General features: G+C 43.0%; 2 protein-coding genes across 3 annotated transcripts in view; both read right to left on the bottom strand.

The window, feature by feature from the left end:
• The window catches only part of LOC115466177 (class I histocompatibility antigen, F10 alpha chain-like), a 159,558-nt gene that overhangs the window by 29,567 nt on the left and 114,098 nt on the right, over positions 1-15,893 (bottom strand). The gene's annotated exons all lie outside the window — the stretch shown is intronic.
• Positions 1-15,893, bottom strand: part of LOC115466176 (major histocompatibility complex class I-related gene protein-like) — an 80,141-nt gene that overhangs the window by 34,725 nt on the left and 29,523 nt on the right. For both annotated transcript variants that reach the window (XM_030197266.1, XM_030197267.1), the window contains exons 2-4: positions 8,062-8,322; positions 5,448-5,723; positions 4,222-4,494 (exon numbers count right to left, since the gene is read on the bottom strand). In XM_030197266.1, coding sequence (XP_030053126.1) covers positions 4,222-4,494; positions 5,448-5,723; positions 8,062-8,322 — 810 coding nt within the window. The remainder of the gene's footprint in view (positions 1-4,221; positions 4,495-5,447; positions 5,724-8,061; positions 8,323-15,893) is intronic.

Raw genomic sequence — 15,893 nt, 5'->3', positions numbered from 1 at the left:
TGTCCTTGATTTCATCAAGGAATTGTATCTCTGTAGCGTGTCCCGATGTTACATTTACCCAGTCTATATTTGGATAATTGAAGTCACCCATTATTATCACATTGCCCATTTTGTTCGCGTCTCTGATTTCTTTTATCATTTCTGTGTCTACCTGCTCATCCTGGCGAGGCGGACGGTAGTACACTCCTATCACCGTTTTTTTTCCCTTTTATACATGGAATTTCAACCCACAATGATTCAAAGGTGTGATTTGTGTCCTGCTGAATTTGTAATCTATCTGAGTCAAGGCTCTCGTTAATATACAATGCAACCCCTCCACCAGTCCGGTCCACCCTATCACTACGATATACTTTGTACCCCGGTATGACAGTGTCCCACTGGTTATCCTCCTTCCACCAGCTCTCAGTAATGCCTATTATATCCAATTTTTCGTTTAGTGCAATATATTCCAACTCTCCCATCTTATTTCTTAGACTCCTAGCATTTGCATATAGAACTTGCATAGAACTTTGCTTTAGGACAATATCCAATCAGAATTTATTTTTAAATTATGTAGATTAGAGGAATTCAAAGGGCCACTAGGAAATAATATAACTTCTGTCTGGGGTATAAAAGAAGCTCCAGGAATCAGACTGTCATCAGATTCTCAAAACCTGCCCCTGCTCTTACCACTGGAAAAAGAATGCCAGCTTGGTGATGGAGGTGCAGGGTTTGAAGAGAGGATTTCTTTTGATTTCCAGTTTAAAATCTGCTGGCTTTGATTTGTTTTGGAAGTGGAAGGAAGCCCATGCAAGCCTGTAAGCACCGGTACTGAGAAAGAAATGCCCTTGAGTCAGAGCGTACCCGAAACTGAAAGCACATATTGGAATCTGTTTTCTGTGTTTAAATATAAGCCTTCCAAGATTTAAAAGAAACAGAGAAGTTTATATTTAAAGGTGTAGAAGAGCATTGCCGACGTGTGCTTCAAGATCGGGTTTGCCTGGTGCATGGGCATAAGAGCTGTGCTTACTGTGAAACTCTTCTGCGTATGCACCAAGCACATTCCTCCCCTTGCTTTTGCTTTTACAGCACATGTATAATTTGAATAATTTTCTTTGAGCATTGGAGACCAAGCTTTCTGTGCTATTGGCTTTACTGCAGGAGTTCTAAGAATCTCCCTGTTGGTCTGGTGAACAGCAAGAAGTGAGATAAATATTAACAAACATTAGACAAACTCTAAAAGAAAACAGGTTATAATGTAGCATCACTATAAAAAGCCGCTTAGAAAAACACACCAGTGTTGATCAAAGTTATTTCAAAGGTCAAATTACCTCATCCTAAAGAAAGAAAAGGGAAGTTAGGAGTCTAGCAAAAGTTTAATTGGAAGGGAAATGTGGAAAAAATGTTCTGTAATATGAAGAGATTAAGAGAAACATTTCAGAGTAATAGAATTCTTTAAAACCTTGATGTGGGAAATCATTACTAGAGTTATTTATGAATTATTGGGTCACCAAAGCACACTCAACAAGGAGCATACATGAAAAGTCCGACCACTTCAAAATACAAACAGATACCCCTTTCTTAACTCTAGAATTAATTTAGTCAACCAGAATTTTATCTCAGGAGGCAGCAAGTTGCATAAGAAAGGATTCTGCTGCACATTGACGCTGGTTGAGCTTGTGTCGACTGCTGTGAAGCAAAACTTGTGATGGGATAAAAAATAAAACACGTAAGATGTCAGATATTCATAACCAGAGATGAACATGGATTTAAACATTGGGCAAACAATCTGAAATACAAATGATAATACACATACAGCCAAAACAACATTTTTGTACCAACCAGAGACAGGTGTCACAGCCTAACAGAGCCTTTCACCTCTAGATCACCAGTTCTAATCCAGGGATTTTAAAATAAAGACAACGCTCTTTCTGAAGAGGTTCACCCAATGCTAACAGCAAATGAAAATATGACAGCAACCTTTGTCTGGTTCCAGGGACATAAATGGTTAAGCATCACCTTAACAGCACAGATCTAGTCCATCAAGCCCAGCACCCTGTTTTCAATCCAGGTCACAAGTACCTGACAGGATCCCAAAAACAGAATCCATGCTACTTATCCCAGGACTAAGCAGTGGATCTTCCCCATATCCACCTTAGTAATAGTTTATGGACTTTTCTTCCAGGAAGTTGTGCAAACCTTTTTTAAATCCTGCTAAGCTAATCGCTTTTACTGCATTTTCTGGCAAAGAATTCCAGAGCATAATAATACGTTGAATGAAGAAATATTTTCTCCAATTTGTCCTGCAACAGTGTTCACATTGCAATTCCTGTCAGGTTCTATCTTTGTTATTTATTTCACCTTTTTCCATCAAGTGAGTTCAAAATGAATTACAATAGATCAAAAATAATACCGCGTGACAGGATAATGGTATAAATAAATTCTGAATCAAGAAGCCACATAAATTGATAGTAGCATGTTCCTTTAAACGGAAATTATGATTTTTAAAGATTTGGAGTCCCTATATAGCCAAACTCACGCAGAGAGGTAGAAGTCTCATCCTTAACAGATTATGACTGAGGACCTTGAGGTTCCATTGTTGCGTTTAGACGGATCATAGGGAGGGTAAAAAGGGGGTGTGGTAAGATTATGTAAAAGTTTGATGTTACTTTAGCAAAAAGTTTTGTTATGGACTATAGAGATATAAAATTGGTGACTGTTATTGATGATTAAATGTTGTGGTTTGTGACATCAATAAAAAAGTTAAACCATAAATTGATAGTAGCATATATCATGCTCTATCTCCAGCCATACTCCAATCCAGGCTAAAAGCCCCCCTTTTCTGAGTCTGCTTTTACCTCTTAACCCCTTCTTCCTCTGTGATGTTTTAATCATTTCCATAATAAAATTCCCTAATCCCTTATTTGTCTATCATGTTTGTGTACAGCTTTGTACATCTAGTAGTGCTATAGAAACGATAAGTAGTAATAGACAGGTTTGGCTTCTGGGATACATATCAGTGGGGTGTAAATGATACAACATGAATCTGTGAATTCTGCTGGTCACTTTCAGGCTCATTTTCGAAAGAGAAGGACGTCCATCTTTCGACATAAATCGGAACATGGACATCCACCTCCCAGAAATGTCCAAATCGGTATAATTGAAACCCAATTTTGGACGGCTCCAACTGCAGTCCGTCGCAAAGGGGGCATGTCGGAGGTGCAGTGAAGGCGAGACTTGGGCGTGCCTAACACTTGGACGTCTTTGAGCCATAATCAAAAGGCAGGGACATAACATGGACGTTTTCACCTGGACGTGTTTTTATAACGAATAGGGCACAAAAAGGTGCCCGAAATGACCAGAAGACCACCGAAGGGAATCGAGGATGACCTCCTGTTACTCCCCCAGTGGTCACTAACCCCCTCCCACCCTCAAAAAACATCTTTAAAAATATTTTGTGCCAGCCTCAGATGTCATACTCAGGTCCATGACAGCGCATGCAGGTCCCTGGAGCAGATTTAGTGGGTACTACAGTGCACTTCAGACTGGTGGACCCAGGACCATAACACCCCTACCTGTTACATTTGTGGAGGAAACAGCGAGCCCTCCAAAATCCTCTGTACCCCCATATAGGTGCCCCCTTCACCCGTAAGGGCTATGGTAGTGGTGTACAATTGGGGGTAGTGGGTTTGGGGGGGGGGGGTTGGAGGGCTTAGCACACATGGTAAGGGAGCTATGTACCTGGGAGCAATTTATGAAGTCCACTGCAGTGCCCCCTAGGGTGCCCAGTTGGTGTCCTGGCATGTCAGGGGGACCAGTGCACTACAAATGCTGGCTCCTCCCACGTCCAAATGGCTTGGATTTGGACATTTTTAACATGTACGTTTTTGGTTTCGAAAATTGCCGAAAGTCAAAGACGTCAATCTCTAGGGACATCCAAATCCAAGGGCGTCCTTGGTATTTTCGAAACGAAAAAATGGACGTCCATCTTGTTTCAAAAATACGGTTTTTCCCCGCCCCTGGATTTGGCCGTTTTACAAAAACGTCCAAATCACAACTTGGACGTTTCTTTCGAAAATGCCCCTCTTTGTCACTGAGAGAGACGGGGGAGCCAGGTTTTCTTCAGGTGCAAAAGTGAAGCCCTCATAAAGAGACACTAGTTTCTTAAATAATAACATTGGTCACTTTCTCAGGGGAAATACATTTAAAGAAAGTCATTTTCATTCATTGAGAGCTGCTCACCTGTCTTTATGATTGGTGTCTGCAGGCTGTTGTGGTTTACAACACAGGTGTACGTGTGTCCATCCTTGGAGTCGATCTCTAGGGTTTTTTGAATCTGGTATGTCTTGTCCTGGTTGGGTAGGATCCCACTGGACGATGTCTCTAGAAGTGTTGTCTGCCCATCCCTCACCCAGGTGACATCAACATCCCGAGGATAGAACCCAGTCACATGACATCTGTGAACGACAGTGCCATCCGAGGAGTGACGACTGACAACCCTCACCTCTGGGGGGACTGTAGGAGAGAAATGACATAAAGATAAGGAAGACAGCAAATTCCACGGGCTGATTATAGCCTCTCACTGCCTTAGGTTTCATCTTTTATGTAGATTCTTTCATGATGTATCACATCATCCACATGGATATAATCCTGTCCCACAGTACTGTAAAACAGGATAAGTACATAAGTACATAAGCACTGCCATACTGGGAAAAGACCAAGGGTCCATCAAGCCCAGCATCCTGTCTCTGACAGCAGCCAATCCAGGCTTCAAGAACCCGGCAACCCCCCTCCCCCGCCCCCAAATTTTTTTAAATAATGTTCAATGGACTTTTCCCTCAGGAATCTGGAATCAGGATGGAAATAAACTGATCCTACATTCAGCACATCTGTCCCAGAAAAGTGTAGAATTACCCCTCAATATTCATACCTCCCCTGGGATATCTTATAAAGGATTTCTGTGTGCAGAAAGAGCCTTATATAAATGACTATATCCTGGCTAAGTTCTATCGCACCTAGATGCGGTGGTACATGGATGGGCAGCGTGGGGATTTACAATATTATAAATTGACACACACTGGGTGTGAGATTGTACATCAGCTCTATGCACTGTTGCCATAGGTTATATTTATCTACTTATTTATTTTAAAAAATGTATATATCACCTATAACTAGATGGTTTAAAAAAAAAAAAACCCCATTCATAATAAAATACAATAAAACAACAATATACAAAACATAAACAAAAACATAACATCACCACCCAACAGTAAAAAAAAGTCCAGTCCATGTGGGTTTACAAAAATGTAGTCACAAACAGTTGTGTTTTCAAAAGTTTATTAATCTTGATATACCGCTGAAGTTCACATGAAAACATAGCGGTGAACAATTAAAAATGAAAAGAAACAGAAAACGAAAAGAACTCCAATCTATGTTAGTAACATAATAATCCTCTTTGCCATACTTACCCTGCTGTTCTAGGATGTGCTTCCCATGTTGGATGTATTTCTTGAGTGTCTCTTTGCACTCTCTCATTTGGTAATTCTTTACAAAAGCTCGCCACCCTATGTCCTTGTCCAATCTTTGCTTGAGTGGAATCGCTTCTGTCGTTCCTGCTGCCCACGTGTCTGTCTCAACATCGAAGGTAAGAATCACCCGCCCATCATAGACATACTGAAACAGCCCCTCGATGGCTGTGTCTCCATGTGCATCACAGCTAATGTACATCTGTAAGGTGTGAACCCCTGCCATGAACCAAACAGAGAAACACAGAAGATGTCAGCAGATAAGAAACCCCCACCCTCAATAGATAGACCCAGACTGCCCATGTCTGCTGCCTACTGGTCTTAACTCCATCTCTGGTCATTTCTGGGATGTCAACAGACACAGATTAGTTTAATAAGGAGTCTTTTACTAAAATATGTTAAATTTCAGACTTAACAAGGGATATTAACGCATGATAATCCCAGACCTAATGCTTCATCAAGAAAGGGGTTCCTACTCATTTTTATTGCAGGCCGTGCAACAGGTAAACTACTGCAACACCCCTTAAAGCATAAAATGGCTCCTAAGTTCTTTACAGAAGGAAAGTTCTCTATGAATTGTTCTCAAGAACAAGGTAATTGATACATTGAAGGCCTTTCTTCCAGATGTGTCATATATAATGGGGCCACCCCATATATAATTCTATGAACTAATGTACATATCTAAACATTTATATGGGCCTCGATTGGCAACCAATGCATTTTGTTTAAAAGAGGGGGGTTACTTGGTCTGATCTCTTTGCATTACAGATGAATCCGACTGTTGTATTTTGCAGTGATTGGAGGCTCTTTAGTAATTTGTCTGACCAACCAGAATACTGTGCATTGCAGTAGTCTAACGCAGCAGAATGAGGGGAATCTGTTATTATTTTTAAATGCAAACGCACACAAGCCAGAATCAAAAGATATGGCTACATATAATAAGGTGGCAGCTTGATATCTCTTTTAGTCTGCCCTTAAATCACCAGGACAGACTCCATAATGACTATAATAAATCTTTTAATTTTTAGGAGGATTGTCAGAGTATTAACTCACCCCAGGGGCGTAGACAGACAACAGATTTTGGGTGGGCCTAGGCAAGAAGTGGGTGGACACCAAGTGCTCTCCCCCCCCCCCCAACCACCACCCCCAAAATATCTCAGCTGGTGAGAAAATGCTTCTTCCCATCTTGGCAGTCTGCAGCAGGTATGCACTAAAAACTGAGCATGCGCAGGTGCTGTTATTGTGGAGAGTAGTGTTTTCGTTACCCTCAGGGGGAAATCTTGAACTGGCCGAGCTTGGGATCCCCACCAGCTACCGCTAAACATGTGCTACTGTTGGCCGGGCCTGAGCCCTAAGTGGGTGGGCCCTGGCCCACTCAGGCCCACCTGTGGCTACGCCACTGACTCACCCAGATTGAGACTCAATAAATATTGAAATCTCTACGGGTGGTTGAGCTTCTCAATCACTGAATCCCTCCGTGGTTGTTTTATATGTACCAAATCCAAGTTTTTTCTAAAACCACAAAAGTGCTCTAATCACTACCAAGTGAATATTTTCAAAATTTGATGTTTCTCTTATATATACTATTTGCTACCACATTTGCTTATTTCCGATCTGACAAAGAAGGGCAACCTTCGAAAGCTAATCAAGAAATGTATTAAGTTATGTCCAATAAAAAAGGTATCATCTTATTTTCTTTTCCATGTTTTATTTTGTTTGATTTCTATTGATAACCTTTAAGAGTGGACTAACACGGCTACCACACCTCTCTACTCAAAATAATAACAAAATATCCTAAAAGGTTTTATAATCAAAATGTGTATTTGAAGGTGATGTCAAGCTGGCACCTTACAGTTCCAACAGTCCTCAGTAAAGACTAAATATTAGACCCCATCTTGGTCCTTCTACTCTGTAAAGTCCTCAAAGAAGACCGGAAAATCGATCAAATCTAGATCTTTAAACTTTAAAGTATATGAAAGACACTTATCGTTCTCAATCTCCGTCATATCAACTCTACTTGAAGCTGTGATAAAGGCAGTTACTCCATAGCTGTTGTATATTTCTCTTATGACGCCTAGACCGTTGTCTCTTCAAATATACGATCACAGGCTCAATACCGTTTCTTCCAATAATATTTTGTTATCTATCATCGAGAGTCCGGTATTTAGCCTTAGATGGAGTTTACCACCCGCTTTGGGCTGCATTCCCAAACAATCCAAAATAGTTTCTGATTCATCTTAGATGGCAAAGTTTCCAAAAACCCTTTTTATAAATAATTTAATGTGAAGATCAAAGGACAAGGTGGAGTCTAGGATTACTCCTAAGACCGTTAAAGATGTTTGAAACATTAGAAATCTGTTCTGTTAGGTAGATGGTTGACCAATAAATTTGATTTGACTTATGTGAGTTGTGTTTATTTGTGACTAGTATTAACTTAAGAATTCAGAAACATTAAATTAAAAAAAATGTATAAAGCACCTCTGCAACTCAATATTTACCCACAGCGGTGAACAAAGGTAACAAAGAACAAACACAAAGATTCAAAAAACCTACTCACCGCTGGTGTGGTTATAGCGTTGCATGCAATCTTTTCTGCTTTTTTTATTTCCTTCCTGATAGTGTCTGAAGTCCTGGGTTTTCCTTTCAAAATATTCAGAACCCAAAGCATCCCACACCCAATCCTGTAACGCAGTGACCTTGCGTGTGTCGCTGCTGTAGTAAGCAAGTTCAAAATCATCCACTATTCCTATGGCTGTGAAGTCAGGGATTCCCTCTGTTTCTGTTATGCCTGTCACCAGCAGCCGCCAGATATGGTGCCCTGAGCACAAGGAGAAAGACATGATGTTAGGATGAATTTTATATTACAAGATACTTAGATACTTCATCTTTATGGCTGCTACCTCTCTAGAGACCAGCTGCCCCCCTCCCAGTCAATCCCTTCCAAGGTATTCCCACTGCCCAGCAGGAGAGGGGCACTTCATACCTGCCTCTGTCTCCTCCACAGGCTGCCTTTAGTTTCATAGTTATACTCATGTGTCAACCTGCAGCTTCACTGGACCTATTAACATTACATCAGACTGGGGGAGTAGCGTAATGGTTAGAGCATTGGGCTAAAAACCAAGGGGCCCTTTTACTAAGCTGCGTTGGCACCTATGCGTGCACATGTGCCAATTTGAAACTACCACCCAGCTACCGAGTAGCTCGGGTGGTAATTTCATTTTTTACATGCATCCGCTCCGCACGTCAGAAAATAAATTTTATTTTCTAGCATGTGGCAGTAACCGGGCGGTAATCTCCATTGTATGTGCATAGATGATTACCGCACAGTTAACGCATGAGACCTTACCACTAAATGAACGGGTGGCGGTAAGGTCTCAGACCCAAAATGGATGTGCAACAATTTTTAATTTGCTGCACATCCATTTTCAGTTTTAAAAAAAGCACCATTTTTTACAGGCACGCTGAAAAATGGATCTGTGTGCGTCCAAAACACGTGGCTACACTAGCACAGGCCATTTTTCAGCGCATCTTAGTAAAAGGACCCCCCAAAGGAAGCCAGTGTTCAAATCCCACTGATGACGATCTTGGGTAACTCCTTAGCTTTCCATTGCCTCAGAACAGAGAGGTTACATAGAGGGGCATAATCGAGCGGCGCCCCAACCGTATTATCGAAATAAGAATTATTTATTTATTTATTGCATTTGTATCCCACATTTTCCCACCTATTTGCAGACTCAATGTGGCTTACAGAGTTTTGTTATGTCATAGTCATTACAGGATATCAGATATGATTAGTAATATACAAAGATTAAGTATGGGAAGAGAGAAGAAGGTTGTAGGAAGGATAGTATAGAAGGTGGACATTAATAGTTGAGTGGGTTGGTGAGGTAGTTTTGTAAGGTTATGGGTTCTCTTTGTAGGCTTTGTTGAAGAGATGTGTCTTCAGAGATTTGCGAAAGTTAGTTATTTCGTCAATGGTTTTCAGGGCTGTGGGTAATGCATTCCATAACTGTGTGCTGATGTAGGAGAAGGTGGTGGCGTGTGTCAGCTTGTATTTCAGTCCTTTACAGCTGGGAAAGTGCAGGTTGAGAAATTTGCGGGCTGATCTTTTGGTGTTTCTGGGAGGCAGGTCCACGAGGTTGAGAATGTAGATTGGGGCTTCTGTGTGAATGATTTTGTGTACAATCGTGCAGATCTTAAACGCAATGCGTTCCTTGAGTGGGAGCCAGTGACCAGTGAAGTTTCTCTCTTAAGGGTTTTGCACTTTCATATTTAGTTTTTCCAAATATGAGTCTGGCTGCGGTATTCTGGGTTGGAGTTTTTTGATAGTCTGTTCTTTGCAGCCAGCTTACAGTGCGTTGCAATAGTCCAGGTGACTTATTACCATTGATTGTACCAGGGTACGGAAGATGTATCTCGGGAAGAAAGGTTTTACTCTTTTGAGTTTCCACATGGCATAGAACATCTTTTTCGCCGTATTCTTCACGTGGGTATCGAGTGTGAGGTTTCGATCAATGGTAACTCCAAGAATTTTCAGATTTTGTGAGACGGGAAGAGAACAGTATGGTGTAGTTATGGTGGAGTAATTATTTGTGTTGTGTTGAGAAGTGAGTACAAGACATTGTGTTTTTTCTGCATTGAGTTTAAGCTGGAATGCATCCGCCCAGGAGTGCATGATTTGGAGGCTTTGGTTGATTTCGTTGGTGATTTCGTTTAGATCATGTTTGAACGGGATGTAGATCGTGACATCGTCTGCGTATATGTAGGGGTTGAGGTTTTGATTGACTAAATGTTTGGCTAGAGGTATCATCATTAGGTTGAAGAGAGTTGGTGAGAGGGGGGATCCTTGGGGAACTCCACATTCAAGTATCCATGGGGGTGATATGTCCTCATTCGTTGTTACTTGGTACGATCTTGTGGTCAAGAATTCTTTGAGCCATTTGAGAACTGTATCTCCAACTCCAAAATATTCTAGTATGTGTAATAGTATTCCATGATTAACCATGTTGAAGGCGCTGGACATGTCGAATTGTAGGAGGAGTATGTTGTTACCAGTTGCAATTGCTTGTTTGAATGAGTTCATTGCGGACACTAGTACAGTTTTTGTGCTGTGATTTGACCGAAATCCTGATTGAGACTCATGCAGAATTGAGTATTTATTTAGGTATTCATTGAGTTGTTTCGTCACTATGCCCTCCATGAGTTTGGTTATGAGCGGAATCGATGCTACTGGCCGACAGTTGGTTATGTCCATTGTACTTTTCTTAGCATCTTTTGGCAGCGGAGTAAGATGTTTCCTTTATCTGTACGAAAGAGACCATTTTGAAGTCTATGGTTTACATGATCCGTGAGGTCTTTTTTGAATTGTTTGGGGGCGGATGTTATTAGGCTGGTAGGGCAAATATCTAATTTACATTGTGATTTGGCATATTTTCCAAGCCATTGTGAGATTTGGTCTGATGATATCGTGTCAAAGTTGGTCCATGATCGATCTGCTGGGCATTCCCCGGGTTTTGGGTCTAGACAATCAAGGATGCTTGTGTACTCCGTACTGTTGGTAGGTATCATGAGTCGGAGCTTTGTAATTTTTTCATTGAAGTAGTTCGCAAGATTGGTTGCGGATGGGGTGTCTATATTATTGGAGGTAACCGGTGTAGTATTTAGGAGCTTGTTTACAAGTAGGAAGAGTTTGTGTGTATCCTTGTAGTTTGATCCTATTATGGTTTTGTAATATGTTATTTTAGTTTGTCTGATAGTGTATTTGTATTTTCTTTGTAACTGTTTCCAGTATTTGAGTGTGTGTTCGTCTTTTTTCTTGCTCCATGCTCTTTCTAGTCTTCTGACCTGTGTTTTTAGTTCTTTCAATTCTTCGTTAAACCATGGTATTGAGTTTTTTCTATGTGAGGTTCTGGTTTGAAGTGGTGCTATGTTATCTAGTATTGTTCTGCATCTGTTGTCCCATTCTTGGAGGAATTGGGGTGAGTCTGTGGGTGTAGTCCATTCATCTGTGTAGAATTGTTGCCAAAAGGTTAGTGGGTCTATTTTGCCTCTCGTAGTGTAGGTTTTTTTCTCTTGTGTTTGTCGTGCCTTTTTTGTTCTCCAGCGGAGGGAAAGGTTTGCTTTGTAGTGGTCGGACCATGGCATGGCTGTCCATTTTGTCTCTATAAGTGTGAGGTTAGGTTCTGATGAGAATTTGTGGATGATGATGTCTAGTGTGTGTCCTTTGTTCTGGGTGGGTTGCATGTTTGGCCAATGGAGCTCCCATAGTTGGAGGAAGTCCTTGCATTCACGTACATTGCTAGTATTAGTATCTTCAAGGTGAAGATTGATGTCTCCTGCTATGAGAAGGTCCTGGCTGGAAATGCATGTATTCGATATGAATTCCGTGAAGTTCGTTTGTGAATCTTGCCAATTGCCCAGGGTCTGTAGAATAGGATTAGGTTTAAGTGATCACGTAGGTTGGGGTGGTTAATTCTGACTGAGGCTATTTCAAGTTGGGGAAGGATAGATTCTGCTGTTGTTGTGACTGTGAATTGAGATTTATAGATTATTGCTATGCCTCCTCCTCTTTTTCCTTCTCTTGTCCAGTGGGTAATTCTGTATCCTGGAGGACAGAGCTCTAAGATTATTGGGTCTTTGGAGTTATGGATCCAAGTTTCGCTGATAAGTAGGAAATCAAGATGGTCAGCAGTAATCCAGTCGGTTATTATTGTAGTTTTATTAACTACTGATCTGGCATTAATGTAGCCTATTTGTATTATTGTGTGGTGTTCAGTTGGGTTCAGGGTAGTGGTGATTTCTATCAGTTGTTTGTCTTCTTGGTGTGTGAATTTAAGCTTTTTCTTTCCTTTCTGTTGCTGTTGGATAGGCATGTTATGCATGGGTTGCAAGAGTGGTTTGTGAATTATGGGGCTATTGTTGTCTATGCTAGGGATTATGAGTGCGTGTTGGGTTAGGGTGAGACAGTAGATAGTTAAGAATAGTTTGCTGGAGTTCATATCAGAGTTAGTTTGTGTGTTAATTTCTGTATTTAGAGCATTAGAGCATTCGGTTATCAAGTCGTAATACTATTCTGCCGTCATCTACTATGTTACTATCCTGCTTATTTTCGAAAGAGAAAAACGCCTATAGTGTGACCTAAATCGGGAGATAGACGTTTGTCTCGCAAAGGCGCCCAAAACGGTATAATCGAAAGCCGATTTTGGGTGTTTTCAACTGCACTCCGTCACGGAAACGAATAAAGTTGAAGGGGGCATGTTGGAGGCGTGGTGGAGGCGGAACTGGGGCGTGGTTATCAGCTGATGAGAGATGGGCGTCTTTAGCTGATAACTGAAAAAAAAAGGCGTTTTTACCACGATTTTGGGTCACTTTTTTTGGACCCTCTTTTTTCACAAACAAGTCCCCAAAAAGTGCCCCAACTGCCCAGATGACCACTGGAGGGAATCGGGGATGACCTCCCCGGACTTCCCCAGTGGTCACTAACCCCCTCCGACCAAAAAAACCCCACTTTAAAAACTTTTTTTCCAGCCTGTATGCCAGCCTCAAATGCTGTACCCACCTCCATGACAGCAGAATGTGTTCGATCCTCTCACAGCCTTTCCCTGGGTCAGTTGTGGCTCTCGGGTGCAGTACAGGGTCACATCAGCATTGCATTGTGGTGGGTGTAGGGTATTGGGCTCCATGATTTCATTAGCTTGTGTTACATTCTCACGATGTTGGTAGTTGGTAGGCTCTTCTCCCATGGTGCTTTTCCCCCTGCCTACTGGGTCAGAGTGTGCCCTGTTGTGTTTCCTGTTGTAGTCCATGAGGTAGTGGCCATTTTTGTAAGCCAGTTTTAGTTCCCTTTCCTGTGTTAGCCACGTTACAGAACTTAGTTCTTACCTTGAATGTGGCTGAAAGAGGGCATTGTACAGCATTCTGCCAGCTCTGACCTACTGCTCATCTCAGTACCAGGGAGACTCGTTGCCAGTGGGGCACAACCTCTGATCTGCAGTTAACTGTGAGTAAACGCGATTATTCCAATAAAGGACGTTTTCGGAGAGATTAGTCTTCAGGTGTCAACTGGTGTGCCAATGTTATATAGCAGCAACCAGTCCTAGAGGCCTGCGTGTATGCAGGTCCCTGGAGCACCTTTAGTGGGTACCGCAGTGCACTTCAGCCAGGTGGACCCAGGCCCATCCCCCCCCACCTGCAACACTTGTGCTGGTAAATGGGAGGCCTCCAAAACCCACTGTACCTACATGTAGGTGCCCCCTTCACCCCTAAGAGCTATGGTAGTGTTGTACATTTGAGGGTAGTGGGTTTTGGGGGAGGGGGGTTAGGAGCTCAGCTCCCGTGGTAAGGGAGCTATGCATGTGGGAGCTTTTTCTGAAGTCCACTGCACTGACCTAGGGTGCCCAGTTGGTGTCCTGGCATATCAAGGGGGCGAGTGTACTACGAATCGTGGCCCCTCCAACAACCAAATGGCTCGGATTAGGACGTTTTTGAGCTGGGTGTTTTAGTTTCCATTATCGCTAAAAAAAACAAACGCCCAGCTCAAAAACATCCATTTTTTTTGAAAATACGGTTCGGCCCGCCCCTTCCCGGACCCGTTCTCGGAGATAAACGCCCATGGAGTTAGGCGTTTCTGTTCGATTATGCCCCTCCACGTATGTTACTATTGTTTTAGGTTTGGAAAGCAAATTACAGTTCTAGATGCAGTAAGAAGCTAATTACAATTCTAGATGCCGTGTCATGCTATGAGATGCAGATTACAGGTATTTAAAGCAAGTTACAGTTCTAGATACAGATTGCAGGCATTTATAGCAGTTCTAGATGCAAATTACAGGAACAATACTATTCTGATATAGACAAATCCCTCCTCTCAGTACCCTTCTCCACCACCGCCAACTCCAGGCTCCGCCCTTTCTGCCTGGCCTCACCCTATGCTTGGAATAAACTCCCTGAGCCCATACGCCAAGCCCCCTCCCTGCCCATCTTCAAATCCTTCCTCATAGCCCACCTCTTCAATGTCGCTTTCGGCACCTAACCATTGTACCTCTATCCAGGAAATCTAGACTGCCCTCAATTTGATTGACTGCACTTTTTTGTCCTTTAGATTGTAAGCTCCTTTGAACAGGGACTGTACTTCTTTGTTAGACTGTACAGTGCTGCGTAACCCTGGTAGCGCTTTAGAAATGTTAAATAGTAGTAGTAGTATTACAAATATAGCGAAAATGCTGTGAGGTGTATTATGAGAGGAGGAGTTTAAAGTCTAGCGAGGTGTTTAAAGCATTTGGAGGAAGTCGTTTCATATGTTGTAATTGAGGTATTTAAGCAGTATGGCATGTAAAGGGTGTTTTACACTTTACAGCATATAAAGCATATAAGAAAATAAGGAAGCATTTACATCATTTGTTACATGTAAAGCATTTAAAGGAACTTGCTATGTTTGATGGTATATTTGGAGTGACTGGGGTTAGGTCTGGGCGTCCAACTCTCGTGTAGCTCTCCGATCAAGGCGTAACTGTTTTCCCCCGTGGTGTCAGGAGTGCAGCAGAGCGCCGGCGTGCAAGCCGCTCCGATCCCTGCTGGCTGCAGTCCTTCCAGGGGGGGAGGTCCGTCGGAGGAGGTTGAGGTCCTTTTTTCCCAGGGAAGTGGGCCGAATCCACCCAGGGCAGCACCTCGGTCTCGCAGCAGAGCTGGGCTACAGTGTCTGGTCAGTCACGTCAAAAGCTTGTGAATTGATCCTCGTGCTTGGCCTCCTCTAGAGAGCTGTCCTGATCCACTCCGGTATGTCGGTGATCCCTCCTGTTTGCCTTTGCTCGGGCAGGCACGGCCCTTCTTCGTCGGATGATTTATCCGCGCGTAGGCGGCGCGAGATTACCAGCTGGGGTTGGCCACGGCCGCGGCCATCTACCTGTGAGGGCACCTGGGTCGGGATGTTGGGTCGTTGGGAACCCTGGAGCAGTTCAGGGCTCAATCCTTGTCCGGTCCCTGGATCACCGACAGTGCCCGACAGAACCCTTCCCTATAATCAACCTCTCGGTCGAGGGTGGTGGGCGCACGGTCCGCCGATAGTTGTCGTCAGGCAGTAGCTGGGCCGGGGCCTGCTGCCATGCAGTCCCGGATCACCTGTGAGGGTAAGTCCATCCTGCTCCTAGCGGTGTCCTGGTTCAGATCAGGCGGCTGGGAGGTGGTTTAAGCCTCTCTGCGCCAGTTGCTCTGCGCCTCGGCGAAATTTGGGTCTGTTTTGGGCCTATCTTCGGCCACTGCCCGCTGAGGGTCCAGAGCTACCTGGTCCTGCGACCACCTATATCGCGGCCAGCTTCTTTCATTTCGATAATACGTTTGCAGCCGGCCAAATCTCAGCATGTGGGCCAGCTTTAGAGATGGCCAGCATTGGTTTCC

This window comes from Microcaecilia unicolor, chromosome 3 (assembly GCF_901765095.1).
Source record: "Microcaecilia unicolor chromosome 3, aMicUni1.1, whole genome shotgun sequence".
In the NCBI taxonomy this organism is placed as follows: domain Eukaryota; kingdom Metazoa; phylum Chordata; class Amphibia; order Gymnophiona; family Siphonopidae; genus Microcaecilia; species Microcaecilia unicolor.
The sequence above is the reverse complement of the archived record's forward strand: the minus strand, read 5'-3'. Positions and strand labels throughout refer to the sequence as shown.